General features: G+C 35.8%; 2 protein-coding genes across 2 annotated transcripts; both read left to right on the forward strand.

Annotated features, from left to right (window-relative positions):
* The first annotated feature begins 3,997 nt into the window (after positions 1-3,997).
* On the forward strand, positions 3,998-10,885 carry LOC111403112 (adenosine kinase 2-like). Its single transcript, XM_023031496.1, has 12 exons — positions 3,998-4,177; positions 4,507-4,560; positions 6,008-6,054; positions 6,149-6,180; positions 6,275-6,376; positions 6,694-6,758; positions 8,524-8,600; positions 9,065-9,162; positions 9,258-9,328; positions 9,411-9,477; positions 9,564-9,747; positions 10,560-10,885. Exons 1-12 carry the CDS (start codon positions 4,095-4,097, stop codon positions 10,700-10,702), a joined length of 1,023 nt encoding a protein of 340 aa, XP_022887264.1. The 5' UTR covers positions 3,998-4,094; the 3' UTR covers positions 10,703-10,885.
* Positions 10,886-10,998: 113 nt separating this feature from the next.
* On the forward strand, positions 10,999-17,939 carry LOC111404365. The gene is made up of 3 exons (XM_023033182.1): positions 10,999-12,832; positions 17,037-17,264; positions 17,309-17,939. The coding sequence occupies exons 1-3, from the start codon at positions 11,616-11,618 to the stop codon at positions 17,910-17,912; spliced, it is 2,049 nt and encodes a 682-aa protein (XP_022888950.1). The 5' UTR covers positions 10,999-11,615; the 3' UTR covers positions 17,913-17,939.
* The last annotated feature ends 284 nt before the right edge of the window (positions 17,940-18,223 follow it).

Here is an 18,223-nt window from a genome sequence, read left to right on the forward strand (position 1 = left end):
TTAAGTCACATACGTCACTGTGAATTAAATCAAGTGGTTCTGTGTTCCGTTCAACTGATTTAAACGATGACCTTGTCAATTTTGTCTCAATACAAGTTTCACACTTATGTTTTGAATCAACGTGGAACTTGGGTATGCAATTCAAGTTAACTAGTCTTTGTAAAATATCATAGTTAACATGTCCTAGTCTACGATACCACAAATTGGAACATTCAAGCAAATAAGCAGAAGAATTTGCTTTATTCATTTTTGGTTTCACAACCATTTCATTCAGCTTAAATATATCGTCGGAAACATAACATTTTCCGACAAACATTCCACTTTTTGATAGAATGACTTTGTCTGACTCAAATACAATGTGAAAACCATACTTATTCAAAAGCGACCCGGACACTAAATTCTTACGAATTTCTGGCACATATAGCACATTGTTGAGAGTCAGCTCTTTTCCCGAGGTCATCTTCAAAACCCCCTTTTCTTGACCTTTAATTTCAGAAGTTGCTGAATTTTCCATAAACAACTTCTCCCCATTCTCAATTGCTTTGAACGCAGTAAACAACTCCTTATTAGAGCACACATGCCTCGTAGCACCAATGTCAATCCACCACTCTTTAGGATTTGAACCCACCATATTCACTTCAGAAATGACGGCTGAGATATTCAGCTTCGACACATCTTGTGCCATGTAATCAACCACATTTGCTTCTTTCTTCTTCTTTGACAATCTGCACTCTGAAAACTTGTGGCCCACTTTGTCACAATTGAAGCATTTTCCTTGAAATTTCTTCTTAGAAATTCCACCTTTTGGTCCTAACTTGGTCCTTTTGCCACCGGATGGTCTAGACTTGTTTTTGCAGTTCTTACTACTTTGACCATGTTCCACAACATTAGCTTTAGCCACACTAGGATTTAACCACTTCTTTTCTGAACTTTTGTTGTCTTCTTCAATTTGAAGTCTAACAATAAGTTTTTCAACGTCCATTTCCTTTCGCTTGTATTTCAAATAATTTTTGAAATCTTTTCAAGCGCGGGGAGGGGGGGGAAGGGGGTCAATTTTTCAATAATTGCAACCACTTGAAAAGTTTCACTCAAAATCATTCATTCGGCATGAATTTCGTGAAGAATCACTTGGAGTTCTTGCACTTGACTAATAACTGTTTTGGAGTCCACCATCTTATAGTCTAGGAATCTGCCGACTATAAACTTTTTAGCCCCGGCATCTTTAGTTTTTTATTTTCTGTCCAAAAACTCTCACAGTTCCTTAGCAGTTTTCATAGTACTATACACATTGTATAGTATGTCTGCTAAACTATTCATAATTTAGTTTCAACATAAAAAGTCCGAATGCTTCCAAGCATCAAGCGCATTGATTGCTTGAATATGTCATTCTCCTTCATTGAGTACAAAAGCAGTCTCAGTCAAGAATCTCGCAAAATTCAAGGTGGTCAAGTAAAACAGCAGTTTCTTCTGCCATCTCTTCAAGGTGGTCTAGCAATTGAATTTTTCTGGTTTCTTTCCATGATTAACCGGAACAGTAACCGTTTGGCCAGTTGTTGGAGCTACAGTTTGACTCATAACATGACTTGACAATCTAGCCACAGTTTGAGCCACCACAAAGCTTGGCTCTTGAGCTACAGTTGAGCCCATAGCCTGATTTCTAGTAGGCACAATTTGGGTTACATCCATGTTGGTCGATTTATTTACCATTTCTGAAAATCAAACAAAAAAATTAGTTTCTAAAATTAACAATATAAGAAACCAATTTTTTCCTTTACGAATATGTTTTAAGTTTGTTGGAAAATTTAATCGGTAGTGTATGAAGTGGAATCGGGTTCTCATATACCGTATTTGCGTTTTAGACACCGGATTCATGCTTACCGTATTTGACAATTGTTTACCGTATATGATAGTACAACTCACCGTATTTGACAGTGCAACTCACTGTATTTGGCAGTGCAACTCACCGTATTTGTCAGTTTACCGTATATGCTAGTTAGCTCACCATATATAGCTCACCCTATATGACAGTGACGTAACAACCGAAATTTCACACTTTATGATAACTTAAACAACACAGATTTGGGACAAACTGTTTGTTTTCATAAAATAATTTAAATAACACAGAACTTGAATTTTCACAGACACAATTTCATATCCTAGTTCATATATACAAAATATTATCTGATTGAAACAAATTAAACTACTTGAATAAGAATAGTAAATTATATAATTTGCAAAACATAAAACAATATAACTTTCAGAAAGCTAAATAAAATCTGAAAGCATGCTAAAATAAATCTGTAAGGTTTATAATTCTGCAAATAATTAAAGCATAGCAAATTTGGAAATAAACTTTTAACCCGAGGCCTACGTAAACACAGTTCCCTTAAAACGGATTCGCTCCCTCACTGTAAGTACTTGAAGTCTAGCCCGAGCTTCTGTTTCCTAGGATATAACAGCAAAACCAGCAGAGTCTGAGAACCCAGAAACTACTCCGGTGAATTGAGTTTATGTTCGAACAATATCACTATAAAATTATACTGGACAGAGACCGAGATGCAGACAGGAAGAAAATATGCAGAATGCTTTCCTCCTATTTTCGTGGTTTTTTCTGTCCTGGAACTGCTAGAAAATGGCAATTTATAGAAGTTTAAATCTGCCTATTAACTCCATAACAATAAATAATGGAGTTGTTTCAGTTTCTGAGAGTTTTGGCAGTTTCAAGAAACTCAAAGGTCAGTTGAAGAAAGCAAAAATTGCAAAATGTGGACACTCCAAACATGCCAATTTTTTTCTCCGTTCGGTCCGACATTCGTGTATGCAGGTCGTACCCCGCACACAAGTTCAAGGTCCGAAGGTAATTTCGGTCCGTGATTTGCACCCCCCCTCCCGCGAGCGCACGTGGAGAGAGTCTCTATACTACACATGATTACACCATTCCAATGTGCAATCCTATATAAAGTGGTTAATACTTTCTTTATTTTCCTATGTGGGACTAGACTCATTTTCCCACATAAACTATCTTCCAATGGTCATCTTTGAGCTCCAATTTCTTATTCATCCATTCGTCAATTTTGGCAAATAAATATATGGTTTCGATGCTTTTACGAAGGAAAACAAGGATCAACTTTGATATTCCAAATTGGACCAACGGGCCCCACCGAAAATTTTGCCAAAGTGAGCCAATTCACTCATTTTCCCAACATATAGTTCTCGTGTGTTTGTGGTAATCAAGTTAAAAGTCTCTCGTAATATATCCTTTGTGTAATATCAAGTCTCCCTGTTTGTATTTAAGATTGTTTTTATGACTCTATTTGATCTCCATAGTTTTACACAAATGCAAATGACCGAGTTAACCCGTTGGTTAACTGATTTAACCTGCTGTTTTCTTACCAAATCGAGCCGAATTTTATTTCAAATCGGGCTGTTGATTGCTGACCGAATTTCAAAAGTTATTTCTTAAATATTTGGCTTTTAAAAGACTTAAGACTTGAATTTGGATCTCAAGCTGGGATGGGCAATACCTAATCACTAGAGCTCAATAGATTATTGTTATATATATATTAGAATTTTTAAGTAATGACCCACCGATTCAACCACTAACCCGATATCTCGATCGGATCGATGTTTGGGTCGAGTTTAATAACTATGTCACATGTACCAAGAAAGAAAAGGGACAACTTTCCTTCTTTTTTTTTTTATTTTTATGTTAATTTGTTATACGGTTGGTAAATGATTGTGACACACCTACACACAATCTTGATAATCGGCCGCACCCCAAAACTGTAGACTCCGCTGATGTTCACCGTACGATTAAATTTAAGATAGCTCCATTTAAACATTTTATTGTACCTTGCTGAGTTTTTGGATATTAGTCCTTTGGTACAAACATTCACTGCGAACGAAAGTAGAGAAAACTAGAAATTATGTCCGAAAATAATCTCAACCTCCAACCAACTCTACCCACCTACTTCTCCTAACATTAGACCTATATATAGACAAATTACACACCATTTCATTCGCAGCCTCACTCGCTACTCTCTCTTCACAATCACTCACATTTCGATTCGAATCTGCAGGAAAAACTAAGCAGAATGTCGTACGAGGGAATTCTAATGGGAATGGGAAATCCACTTTTGGATATTTCAGCGGTTGTGGATGAAGAATTTTTAGCCAAGTACTTTCTCATTCTTCCTCAAATTCTCTGTATCCACGTAGTTGTATATTTTTCTAAACATATACGTTTTTGCAGCTGAGATCTGGTGCTTCCACTTGTTGCTTTTATTTGGTGTCATCTGATTTCACAGATCTGAGTCGTTGTGAATGTTTAGTTTGCGTGTGGGCTTCATTATTGGTTTTTAAGTGGCTTGTGTTTTTTTGTTTATATTATAGATCTCAGATTTGGTTTTTGCGATTCAACGTGTTCGATATAGTTATTTTGTTCTCTAATGGTAATATTGTGCGAATCGAGGGAGTTCAACTGTGGCTTTTGTTTTTGTATGACAGGTATGGTATTAAATTGAACGATGCAATTCTTGCAGAGGAAAAACACGTGCCTATGTAAGTGATTTCTTGATAGTTTGCAGTTATGGAAACTTTATTTACTAATTAGGTTAGTGATTGGATTTCTTCCTAAGGATCTTCCACCGTTCTGCTGCAATACTTTCGTCATTGTTGGTGTTTATTTACTTCATAATACCTGTGAATTTTCTTATGCAGAGTCTTGAAATTTGCCACTCTGAATTGTAAACTAGAAAAATTTTGCTATTCGTAGCAGTTATACTAATATTAATTAACTTGAAATGTAGTAACTTTTTTACTGTTTCCAAGTCAAATCTAGGAGTTTGATGCGTATTCTGCTACTAACCAGCTGCTAAACGAGCAAATTAACACCAGAGAAGAAATAAATTCATGAAATTATTGCAATTCCTTCTGTAATGCATTTTTTGTAGATTATATATTGGTCACTGGAAAAGCTCTTCATGGAAATGCCCTTGTAGTAAAGTAAAGAAGAGATTAAAAAGATAGGAAACAGAAAACTTAGCCATGTGTGGCTTGATTTGCAGTAACGAATAATTTGTGGGTTCATAATATGAAGTCATCACGGGCACTGGACAGCACCATCTAGCATTTTGATTGCCAGAATGTGCTGCCAAACTTAACTTTGTCAAAAAAATTCCTCAGGCACAGATTCTGTGAACCATTTAAGAATGTTCTTGTAATGGTATATGATGCTTTGATTTAATTGTAACAGTGGCCATGCATACTGGATTGCAAATTATCTAACTTAGGAAGTTGGCTTACTTCAATATACTCTCTCCAAATTCGGGCATTAAAAGTATTATTTGTAGTTTTCCCTAGGCTGAATAGATTTTTCATAGGAAAAGATAATCTTCAGGGAATTATTGATACCTGAAACATGAAAAGTAAATAAGATTAACCAGAATATTTGCAGTGCATTGTTCTCGTCACCTAGATGAGGTGTTTGGTCTAGCAGGAAGACCGCACCTCCATCAGATGTTTACTTTGCAATCTAACCCATATTATGATTCATTTCTTGTCCTACTAAGCAATGGTCTTTTGTTTCCATAAAGGAGATTTTAGCTAGCAGGTAGGTTGTTTTGATTGTTCTGTTCTTGGAGAACTAAAAGTTTCAAAAGTTGGTTTCTACGACTGTAAGATTTTACCTTGCAATTTGAACCTATAATGTTGTTCCTATTGTCATGATAAAGTATGCGTCTTTTTATCTCCGTAGAGGGATTTTACCTGGTTGGTAGGCTGTTTTAATGCTGTCTTTCTCTTTGTTGATCTGAAGTTGCAAAAGCTAGGTTTCTTCATATTTGACTAGAAAATAATGAGTCCAAAAAATTACTGGGAAAATAATTATATAATTTTGTTACTAAGAAAAAAATGTTCAAGATTCGTCCCAAAAAAAAATGAGGATCATGTTTTCATGAAAAAGATTGGTTACTTCATTACCACTGAAAGAACTCTGTGCATGTCTCAGGTATGATGAAATGTCATCTAAATACCGTGTGGAGTACATTGCTGGCGGTATGAAATTTAATTCTTGAAAATGGTTTATATAACCTTCTCTGTTAATATACGAGTGAGCATTGTTGATGATTTCTATAATTTGGTAATGCAGGTGCTACACAGAATTCAATCAGAGTTGCTCAGGTATATCTGCCGTTTCTTTCTGGCTCTGAAACTCTTATCAATTCTATACTTAAATGCTTGCATAAAAGAATGAAATTCGTTTTTCCATTTGCAGTGGATGCTTCAAATTCCTGGTGCAACCAGTTACATAGGCTCAATTGGAAAGGACAAATATGGCGAGGAAATGAAGAAAAATGCCAAACAAGCTGGTGTTAATGTTAGTTATTTGATTGCACTTTTTAGCTTTTCTGTTGTTGATATAACCACCATCAACATTACCACCGTGATTTTCATCTGTCAACTTCAATAAACATTATCTTGAATTTGACCACATTATACACACAGTGTATTCACTTAAAAGCCATTGTTGTTGTCATTATCACATGTCACGACACCATCATTATGTTATCTTTCATTCCTTAATTTTTCTTTCTTCTAGATCTATAACACGTAAAAGCCTCAAACGATAACAGTTTCTATAATAGCGGAATAATAAATATATATATATTTTTCTCTTGCACATGGCAACATTAGGTTCATTACTACGAAGATGAGTCTCCCACTGGTACTTGCGCTGTATGTGTGGTGGGTGGCGAAAGGTCAGTGCCTGGCTTTTGCTTAAGATTTTCTTTTCTGTCTGCCATGTAATTATGTAAACTTGTCTTTTAGTTTCTATTAACCCATATCTTCCAGTGCACTGAAAATTTGATTTTTGTAATTTTTGGATTTTTAGAAAATTTAAATCACGGTGTTGTCAATATCATACGAATAGTTATAAAACAACGAAGAAACAATAATATTCCACAGCTTCTTATGCATTAAAAATGGTATGTTTCATTTTTCTGTAGAATTTATACCCAGACGTTTCACCCATAGCAAGGGAACATGCTTTTACTGTCAAGATAATAAAAATGATTGATGGTACACTTCATATTTAGTTCTTTCGACTGAAAACTTAGCAAACCAGAATTTTTTGGAACTATAATATGGTTCTTTAATTGTTTACTTTTTCTTGAACAATCAAGCCTTAATGACCCCAAAATCTATGCGAACTAGGAAAGCTTAAATCACTAGAACAAAGTTCAAAACCTGAGCTGGGGGTCTTCCCAGCTTGATCATGGACTCCCCTGTAACGTAGGTAGACCAAAATCAAGCCAGGTCAAGTTCCTGTTTTCCCATTTTCTTTAAAAAGCTATTATCCCTTTTGCAGCAATCCTCCCTTGTTTTTGGATTATACATGAAGAGTGAAGACCACTAAAATAAAAGGCAGAGAAGATGAGAAAATGTAATGAAAATTAAAAACATATAACCAAAATGAATAAAAAAAATACCTCAACTAGACTCGTCTGAGCAATGTTTATACTAAGTTGGACCGACTAAGGAGTCATTCCAGCTTCAATGACTCAATGACATGGGTGGGCCAAATCATTCTAGGCGACAATATCTTCTTTAGCTCCAAGGAACCTAGCGAATACATGTTGCAAAAACCTTTAGAATAACTTCAAGAATATTCAGTTTTAGCTAATGTGAATTGTTGTTTTGATACAATGTTATTATTCAGAATCTGTTGCTTAGTTGGGTGTAACTGTAGCTGCTCAAAATCTACTCTGTCGAAGGATGCTATCTTGTTAATGTCCCTTGGCCCCACAATTTCCAGGGATTATAAATTAGACTTTTACGACCTACTTAACTGCAACAAAAAATGTGGTATATAGTATGAACTGGATTAAAGGGGTCGGTCAGATTATTCTTCTTCTTGTATATTTCTCATGTACGTGGATACAAATCTATTTTCATCTTCCTCCGTAACCAATTTTTTCATTTACGATCAACATCTTTTGGAGCTCTTCTTGGATATCCGCTGTACGAAAAGTTTTAACAATGAATAGAAGAATGCTATCTTTAACAGAAAATACATGCTGTAGTGATTGATGGGTTACATTATCCAGTGACTTAGTGTGCATTTTGTATCCTAAAGCAAATAGACATCCATTTAAATTGATGCATAATCAGTTTACGCTAGCTTGCTAGCATTTACATATGGGTCTTGTATAATACTTTATGTGACTTTTAAATCAATGGATGTTTTTGCTTTTGTAACTATTTTAGTGAAACAAGTAGATGTCAATTTGTGTAAAGGCCGATGCTGTTGGAAACTGCCTCATATTTGTTCCAAGGTCTTGGATCTTTGAGCTGATGGCATAAATAACTCTTGCTAGTTTTTCAAACAAGAGAAGCTGAGACCGCTGGCTAGGTTGGGTTGGGGGTGTTGACTTAGGCAAAATTGAGCTTCTCTGATGTGGCCTCAAACACAAATGACTCTGAGCATACTTGACTGACATTTTATGTGATATGTGTTTGCAGATCTCTCGTGGCCAATTTGTCGGCAGCAAATTGCTACAAATCTGATCATTTGAAGAAACCGGAAAATTGGTCATTGGGTATGCTTATTTACTGTTGGCATCAGTCATGCTCTTTATGGAGTATAAAATTGCAATTGACACGCCTCCCCTTTGGTTTGATATTGTCAATTTCTCCCCTGTAGTTTGGAAGTAGTCTAATAGACCGTCGTGGTATTTTTGCTGATTTTTCCCTCAACCCTTCCATATAGTCGGTTTTCTGTTGTTAATACTTTCATGAAAAAATTATTTATCCTTATTATAGAAAAAGAGAACTGTGGTCTAATCAGAGGATACCTTGGTCATTTTATCCTAAAAAAATAAACTAACACTGTTCAGAAACTTAATGGGAAGAGGGTGATCTTTAGACTTTTGGAAACCACAAGAAATCTATAGGTTATTTCCCAACTAGAAGGGGGTGAAACAACACACTGTTGGAATTTCATAGAGGTAAATTGCAGTTTTCCCTTTTAGCAAATCAATTTAACTTGTCAATATTTTGACAGTTGAAAAGGCAAAGTACTTCTACATTGCTGGATTTTTTCTCACAGTTTCCCCAGAGTCCATCATGCTTGTTGCTGAGCATGCAGCTGCAAACAACAAGGTTAGAAATTAGGCATTAAATTTGCCCCCCGTTTTGGCAGAACAGCCTCTTGTGATGTAATCTCTTTTGCCTCCCGAACATTCGTACGTCTGCAGGTTTTCATGATGAACCTTTCTGCTCCATTTATCTGTGAGTTCTTCAAGGATGTGCAAGAGAAAGCATTACCGTAAGGCCAATGTCTTTTTCTTTCAAATAATTATTGAATGTGAATTATAGATGTTAATCAAGGGCTTGTTCTTTGGGTTTAGGTATACAGACTTTGTTTTTGGAAATGAAACGGAAGCACGAACTTTCTCCAAAGTTCATGGCTGGAAGGTATTGGTGACTTTGCATGAGATCTACTGACACAGTTACATGTTCCTTTATAATCTGCTTAACAATTGGTTGCTGTTAATGACCAGACTGACAATGTTGAGGAAATAGCTTTGAAAATCTCCCAGTGGCCAAAGGCATCTGGAACACACAAAAGAATTACTGTTATTACTCAGGGTGCTGATCCAGTTGTTGTTGCGGAGGATGGGAAGGTGAAGTTGTTCCCTGTAATTTTATTGCCAAAAGAGAAACTTGTTGATACAAATGGGGCAGGTATGTGATTCAATATTCTTTCTTTTAGTGTATCCCTCTGTTTTTAGAAGTTAATGAAGAAGGGAATATTGAATTGCATGAGTTGTTTCAGAGAAATAATCACATAAACACGTGAAAGATTATTTACATGGTCAGGAGAATTTCTCCTACAATGGAAGATTTCCCTCAAGAAGCTTTAATGAAAGAATAAACTTGCAGATTACATCACACTCAATCTGAATTCAGCCTTAGAACATAATGGCAGAGCTTGAAAAGTTAAATTATAAGTAAATAAATTTTTTCGGTGAAAGCTGGAAATAACTGAGTTAATTATTTTGATAAAAAGATAAGATCTACGTTTAAAATGAAAAATCTTTATTACATAAAATAAGAGAGAAGCAAGTTATGCAAAATTTTTGAAAACATGAAGTTAATTTCTTAAAGCTTAACCAAATGTGCGAGGCTCTGTTTCTTGTGCTCTCTGTATACATTCGTTTTCACACCTTTCAATAATTGGATCCTACTATGCTCTTATATTTATAACAGCACAAGAAACAAGAATAGAAAAGATTCCTTTCAAGAGAACCTAACTAATTCCGCAACAGTTCACAGCTAAATTAACTGTCAAATGACTGTCTTATTGAAATGCTGTGATCCTTAACGTCATCAAGACTGGGTAGCCATTTGTACTACATTTCCAATACTCTGATGTCAACAAGTCCAAGAATATCGGCTCAATGCCCGTTTCTGTCCAACTCAAACAAACTTTAAAGATTAGATGCACCTGATGAATGTTCGTCAATTTGATTACTTTGCATTTACATTTGTTTTAGGGGATGCTTTCGTTGGAGGATTTCTGTCTCAGTTGGTTCAAGAGAAACCCATTGAAGATTGTGTAAAAGCAGGTTGTTATGCATCAAATGTCATTATCCAGAGGTCCGGCTGCACTTACCCCGAGAAGCCCAATTTTAAATGAGGTGTTCTTTAATTTCCATGTATCGCTTAAATCATTGCTTGCAAGGGATTTTGATGGGGCCCACGAATAATCACATTTGCATAATTATGTTATTTGGTATTACGATTGAAGCTTAAGTTTTTCCCTAAATGATGCTTCATGGCTAGTCACGATGATATGAATGAAATAAAAATTAAAACTTTATTTTTAGATTTGCAACTTTCTTTGATTTTATTAAAATATGTTCAAAATATTATCAAAATTGGCCCCCCCTCAAATATGACGTACATTTTTCCAGTCTTGTCTACGAGAGGTCAATTAATACGTGTGTTTAATTTTGACAAACATGTCCAAATTGAAATAAATAAAATAAAACTTTTTGTGGTGATATCCATGTAGAGCATATTTTTCACGATCTTTATAATGTTTATATTATTATCTGTCCATATATCTTTGTAAAGCATGGTTTTAATTTTATGGTATTTATTTAACATCTCCCAATTTATGAACCTTGATGTGCTTCCAGAAGTTGCACAGAATAGACACAGCGAGGGGTGGGTGGAAGGATTTTTTAGGCATTTTTTTTTATCACAACATGGGATTTGACATGTGAGACAAAAATCTGTGAAACATTTTCTGTACACAGCTTTTTATTATTATTATTATAATAAATAAATGTAAGAGTTTGTGCTTTAAATTTTAAACGATAATCTTCAGTCACGGTTTTAGTGCAAATTGGAAAACTTCAGGGGTTAAAACAAAAATTTCCGAAATGTGGGGGAGTCATTTATAATTTCCACTGTGTGTGTTTTGCGTGAATTTACTCGTATATATTGGTTAGACTACATTACGGTTACATTGCCATTTTCAAGAATCCCAACTGTAAGTAATAACTCGCCAATTTCAACTCTCTCTCAAGAACAACAAAACCACCATGCCCCGGCGCCGCAAACACCGCACACATCGCCAACTGACTCCTACACCACCACCACCACAGCTACCATCCATCAACCACAGCACTACTACTGAAATACTCAGTCGTGCCGCCGTCATCTTCTACCGTCACCTCCCTACATTCCTGGCCCTCTCCCTCATCCTCTGGTTCATCCGCAGCACTGTAGAGGAAATGTATGACGGCCTAACCCATGACTACGAACCTTCCGTCAAAGACCTCCTCGCCCGCATGGAATACCCCAGTGCTCACCGCATCCGTCAAGAGTCTCAGCTTTCCCCCGTCCGTACTGACGATAATTTCTTTTCCGGCGACTCACATGACCATCCCCAGTCGAATCAATCCGGTGGCAATACCACTAATTCCAGCTTCGAACATGTCAACTCGTTCCCGCAAATCATCCTCCCAGGAGGCTTCTCTTTCAGGGCTGAAATTCCGAAAAATAATGACACAGTAAATAAATCCGTGGAAAGAAGTTTGGACGATCCACTTATTGAGTTCGATTTGGAGTTATTGCGAAAGGGTCTCGTGAATGGCCTTGATGATGTCAATTTGTTGTTCACTTTGCGGATCGTTTCACGTGTGGTTTATGCATTTGCATTTTTCACAAGTTCATTTGCCTACACTTGGGCACATGGGATTGTTTTTCTTCAGGTGATAGATCACCTGTCTGGAAATCAGAGATCGGTATATCACTCTATTCTTAATGGTGCAACGTTTGGGTGTAGAAGGCTTCTGCAGTTTAGTTTCTTCGTGTTTCTTGTGGTTGCCATGAGGGTGATGTTTATTCCCTTTATCAATCTGGTGCCATGGGTTCAAGGTCCTCAATGGGAGATTGCAGATTTTACAGTGAAATGGTTCTGCACCGATTTGATTGTGGGTTGTATATTTTCCGTGGCTACTTGGGTTGCCGTAGTAGAGTGGCCAATCAGTATTATAGAAATTTCGCAAGAAACTTGGCATTTATTGGCAGCTTTCCGTACCCCTGCCCTTGAGATAAGGGTTTTGGAAGCGATAATCTGCGGGTCTTTCGGGAGGGGGATAGTATGGACATTTTTCGGGAATTCTTGTTCTTTGGCTTTTCAGTGCGTGATGGAGGTTTTTTTCTTGGTGGCTTGGGTGCTTTATTACTTGTCAGCAAGGAATTTGCTTGGGAGGGGACAGATGCAAGCCCTTCTTGGAGAGCTCTATGTACATTGATGGAAAGTTCTATTTCGGGCCTTGAATTCTTGAGCCAAGGATACTGATATCTGACTCTTTTGCAATCCTAAGAGATAGCGGTAACAATTTTAGAGCTTTTTTTGCTCAACGCCTTGCGTCAAATCTACAGTGTCATTGTTTGGTGATATCACCATTTAAGCGATTGTGTATACTTGGTAGGAATGTAGTATTCTGTTTCTGGAATTTCATCTGGTGTATAAAGTGTTGCAACCTTCTTGCTATGCCTGCAAAAAAAAAAAGAAAAAGAAAAAATGTTCTCGACAATCATAGTATAAGGTTGACAATGATTTCCTCTAGTGTTGTTTTACGTACTTTCTCGATAGGTAATTAGATATACTTCCGTTGTCACTTTATGTTATGCTGAACTATAGCGTGTGTAGTGGATTAGCAATTTGATTTATCTTCTTGCTACTTCACAAGATCGCATTAACATGTTGCCTTACATCTAAACAAACTGAAAAAGAAAAAATGTTCTCGACAATCATAGTATAAGGTTGACGATGATTTCCTCTAGTGTTGTTTTACGTACTTTCTCGATAGGTAATTAGATATACTTCCGTTGTCACTTTATGTTATGCTGAACTATAGTGTGTGTAGTGGATTAGCAATTTGATTTATCTTCTTGCTACTTCACAAGATCGCATTAACATGTTGCCTTACATCTAAACAAACTACTATGGACGTACTTAATTCTTCTGTCTTAGGAGCCACGAGTTGGCTAAACAATTTTTGGACCCCGTCTCTTTATCATAATGGCCTAATCCGATTGTTGTAGGAAGTTTTAGTATTTTCGCCTTGTGTTCAGTAGAATGGAAAAGAAGCATGCATGTAGTCCAGTACCAAATTTATTGGGAATGAAGTGTAGTTTGTTGTTGCTGTTGGAAATTTACTTATTGTAATGAGTTGAGAATATTGTCTCACGATGAATAAACTTTAAATCGAATTGTATCGATCCGTTATCGAACTTGAATGTAAACTAACAAAAAGGGTGATTGTTTATTATTTTAAGTTATCTACTAATTACCTATTGTGATTATAAACCAAATATGGGATATATGTGTTGGAATTCCGAATCCACCTCTTATTATTCTATTTCTAATTCTCAACTTGTAATTTAGTTTCATTCACACATTTTTTACACAATCGATAATTCTATCATATTCAACTTTCTTTTCTAAGATAAGATAATTTTATTCTAGACACGACCTGGTTCTATTTCTAGCTTCAATTCTAATAAGTAGAACGCATTTGATTACATGATGATCTAGGTGATAACGCATTTAATAACACGATTATCGAGGTGAATGTATGTTTGATATATGTTATCTAAGGATGTCAAACAAGCCACTCGACCGCTTGGCTCGTCAAAACCAGGCTTGATGAGCCTGAGCCGAGCAGGGGGCTCAAGCAACGAGCCGAGCTCGAGCTCGAGCTCGGCTCGTCTTTCACGAGCCACAAGCTTAGCTCGCCATGAGCCAGAGCCCGAGCCCGAGCCGAGCTCATGGGTTAAAGGGTCGAGCCGCCATCCCTAATGTTATCCTTAACATCTATTGTATGTTAATCATGTAGTTGTATACTTAATTATGAGTTTCTCAATAGTACAATAAGCAATTAATTACCTAATTGGTGACCAACCAGTTAAATAATGCAACGAACATGCATAATTAATCAAGAAACACACAAAAAGTACTAAACTACTTGTTTTTTGAATTAAAAATAAATAAATAAAAGGTTCATCTTTATCAAACACAAATAAATCTAGCTTAATATGTTTTCAAAGATAAAACAACAAGAGAAATGGAAAAGTATCACCCGAAATTTATAAATACAAGAAAAAGATGTCACGATCTAATTCTTGTTTTTTATCCTCAACCCTGAGCTTTGATTTTTCAAATTATTGTTTTTTCAATCTATGTCCTAGTTTTGTTCTTCTTTCCAACTTATATTGAATTGACCCCTCATCCTTAAATGCTTTTCTGATATGGTTGTGATTTGAGAGGTGAGAGAGATACCCATGTGTAGCCCTTGTNTGTACAATACACTTATCACTTATAAATGTACAATGAAAATAATTTTCAACTCTCTTAAAGGATAGTATTCGTGTTTAGATAGAAATCGTGATCATAATCATGTCTCTACCAAATTCTTCAAACTCCCTTGAGAATCTTGATCATGAACCTAATGGATCACATACGAAAGGGAGAACTAGAAAAAATATATAAATAATCAGATGTGCTCATCCATCCATAATAACAACATATGTAGCGGTTGCGGGTTCTTTCGTCATAAAAAAAATGTGTATCCCGCTATTACTCAAGATCACGAATAATTTAAGATTGAGTCAAATATAACTAGTATCTTACAATCACAAATCCTGGTGATCGACAAGTTGTCAGGACTTAGATCTACAAATTCTATTACTTAAATTTATCATAATAATAATTCAATTAATAATAGATCTGCCATAATAAATAATAATGCATCAATAATATTATAAGTATTTACTTTCGAAATCAAATTGGCTTAGGGCACAACATTTACAGTTGTACGGTGTTCAGTTTGTTGAATTAATAGACTTTGGTGCAAAATTTCTTTTTGAGGAACTAGTAATTTTTTTATATCAGTGTATCTACATTGAAGTACCTAGTTTTGGGACAACTAAACCATCTAAGTGCTTAAAATTCCTGAAATATATGCTCTTGAAACCTATTAGTAACTCTCACATCTGAGCTTTATTCTTCCCATACTTTAGAATTTTTGTTTTTGTCTGGAAATAAAATTTTCTTGGTAACTGTACTAACTATTCCAGTTGTGAACGCAAATTTTAAAGAACGTGCTACCAAATTATGTTCTTGCAAAGGTCTATTTTCAAATTTTACTTTTAGACAAGTTATGAGCAGTTAGTAAAGATTTTAATTCAATTAACATTAATTTTTTTATCGTTATTTTACTGTTTTAATCGTCATTTTTGAATTTTTCTCTTACAGATAGGATCCATTTTTTCTCCAACGGTTAAAAAAAATAAAATTAACAAAATGTCTACCAAACAAGCATTATATTTCTTCATGTTGATTTAACATATTAAGTTTAGCAATGAGTGCTAGGATTGTGCTTAATATTGAATGTAGTTTGATGATCAAATACAAGTTTAAAACTCAACTGAAATTTCAGTGAAATTGGAGTGACCAGAAATGAAATTAACCCAATTTTGACAATTACAAGTTTTGTATAGGGTAAATTAAGATTTTTTATTTTTATTTTTTTTATACCTAAGAAATTTGTTTATCTTATATACAACCTTTAAAGCATTACATAATTGTCTCCTGTCATTTACATAATTGCATTTTATTATCATATTGGGGAACGCCTGGAAAACAAACTTAAGCGTTGATCCAAAAAGATTAATGCATGATGGTCAATTAGTCAAACTTAGTTCAAGTGGTTGTAATAAAATTAATAAATAAGCAAATAAAATTCTTCGTTTCTAGAAAAATAAACTTTGAAGAATAGATAAAATTAGTTGGTGATTCGACGGACACATCTATTTTTGTCAACTTTTAATCTTTTGGTTCTTTTACTTTGATCGATTCTTGGACTAAGTTCGAACTGTTCTGACTAGTTATGTTATTGTTATATAGCATTTTATTTGAGCTAGATCTATTTATATGTCAATAAATACGCATTAGTTGCAAGTATTTGAAAATTTTAAGGGCTAAACTTAAAAGAATTCTGAAATGTGAGGGACGCTTCCGTAAATTTCTATCTTTTAAATATACGCCGAAGTCACGTTTCCATTTTCAAGAATCCTAACTGAAAGCATTAACCCCGCCAAATTCAATTCTTCAACAACAAAACCACCATGACCCGCCGTGAGCTTCCTCCCCCCATCGACTACCGCACTACCGCTCATATACTCAGACGTACCACCACCATATTTTACTCTCACCTCTTAACCTTCCTGATACTCTCCTTCCTCCTCTTCCACTTCCGCCTAAGAATCGAGGAAGATTATGACGCAATAATGACCGAAAACGCCCCTTCGATCAAACCCCTCCTGTCCCGCATCCGCTTCCGCACCAGCCAACACCACCACGTCGACACCATGTACAATGATTTCTTTGCAAACGACCCATATCTCATACAATACTCTGAAACATCCGTTCGTCTATCCCGGAATTCCAGCTTCCGGGGCCTGCAATTCATCATTTACAAGACATCTATAGAGGAAGAGAAAATAAATAAAACCACGGAAAGAAGTTTGGACGATCTCGATAGTGTGATTGATTTGGGATTCTTGATAAGGGGATTCAAATTGAGTCAGCATGATGTTAATTTGTTGAAAGCTTTTCTTTTCAATGCATGCTATGTTTATTCATTGGTGCTGGTTACAGTTGTAGTTATCTTTTCTTGGTTACGTATGGCTGTTCTCCTTCAAGTGGCTAATCATTTGATAGGGAAACACAGGTCCTGCATTCACATTCTTTTCGTTGGTGTAGTAAAGAGTGGGCTAAGAAATATTTTGCCACTTATTTACATGAAATGGATAGTGATGGCTGTTCTGGCACTGGTCATAGAGTTTTGTTCAAGCTGGAACAAAATTCAGAATATGTATATTGTGTAGTGGTTTTCTTGAGGGCGATATATGATCCGTTTATCAATCTGGCGCTATGGGTTCAAGGTCCTGAACGGGAGACCATAGTGTTCATAGTGTTCTGGTTCTTAATGGATTTGATGGTAGGATTTATATTTTCTGTGGGTTCTTGGGTTGTGTTTGTAGATGGGACGACAAATATTATAGAGATTGAGGAAGACACGGACAGTATGTTTTTGAGGTTGGAACACCCTGCTTGTAAAATAAGGATTTTGGAAGCTATAATTTGCGGGTCTCTAGGTAGGTTGGTGTTGTGGTGGGTTCTGGGGGGATATTACTCATTGGGTTTTCAGCGCGTGATGGAGGTTTATTTCATGGTGGCTTGGCTGGTTTATTACTGTTCAGCAAGGGCTAGGCTTGGGAGGACAGTGGGAAGGAAACAGTTGAAAGCCATTCTTGCAAATTGAGCCAAAAGGAGATTTGTTTCTTAAAACTGAAAGATAGCGCTAATTTTTTTTTTTTTTTTTGGTGCTTTAGTTGCTGAAAGGTCTTGCAGTGACATCTTTTGGTGATTTCACCATTTATAAAATTGTATTCTGTTTTTTCACCAATTTCATCACATTTTTTTCAGTGTTCATCTAAGAATTATTAGTAATTTTTGAAGAGTAGTAGTACTGGATCCCACGAAATATCTTCTTGTCAATGCTGCATCAAAATTCAGCTTGTGCTTGTATCTCATTTTTATGAGATTTTGGCACCATAACACATTTTGCTATAA

The sequence above is a fragment of the Olea europaea genome, chromosome 11, assembly GCF_002742605.1.
Source record: "Olea europaea var. sylvestris chromosome 11, O_europaea_v1, whole genome shotgun sequence".
Taxonomy (NCBI): domain Eukaryota; kingdom Viridiplantae; phylum Streptophyta; class Magnoliopsida; order Lamiales; family Oleaceae; genus Olea; species Olea europaea.

Bases quoted from the DNA above. Each gene is read 5' to 3' on its own strand.
- LOC111403112 (XM_023031496.1), top strand. From the start codon at position 4,095: ATGTCGTACGAGGGAATTCTAATGGGAATGGGAAATCCACTTTTGGAT. The intron at 6,759-8,523 runs GTCAGTGCCTGG...ATGTGTTTGCAG, and splicing joins TGTGTGGTGGGTGGCGAAAG to ATCTCTCGTGGCCAATTTGT. The intron at 8,601-9,064 runs GTATGCTTATTT...ATATTTTGACAG, and splicing joins ACCGGAAAATTGGTCATTGG to TTGAAAAGGCAAAGTACTTC.
- LOC111404365 (XM_023033182.1), top strand. From the start codon at position 11,616: ATGCCCCGGCGCCGCAAACACCGCACACATCGCCAACTGACTCCTACA. The intron at 12,833-17,036 runs ATGGAAAGTTCT...CCGGAATTCCAG, and splicing joins GGAGAGCTCTATGTACATTG to CTTCCGGGGCCTGCAATTCA. The intron at 17,265-17,308 runs GTTACGTATGGC...ATCATTTGATAG, and splicing joins GTTGTAGTTATCTTTTCTTG to GGAAACACAGGTCCTGCATT.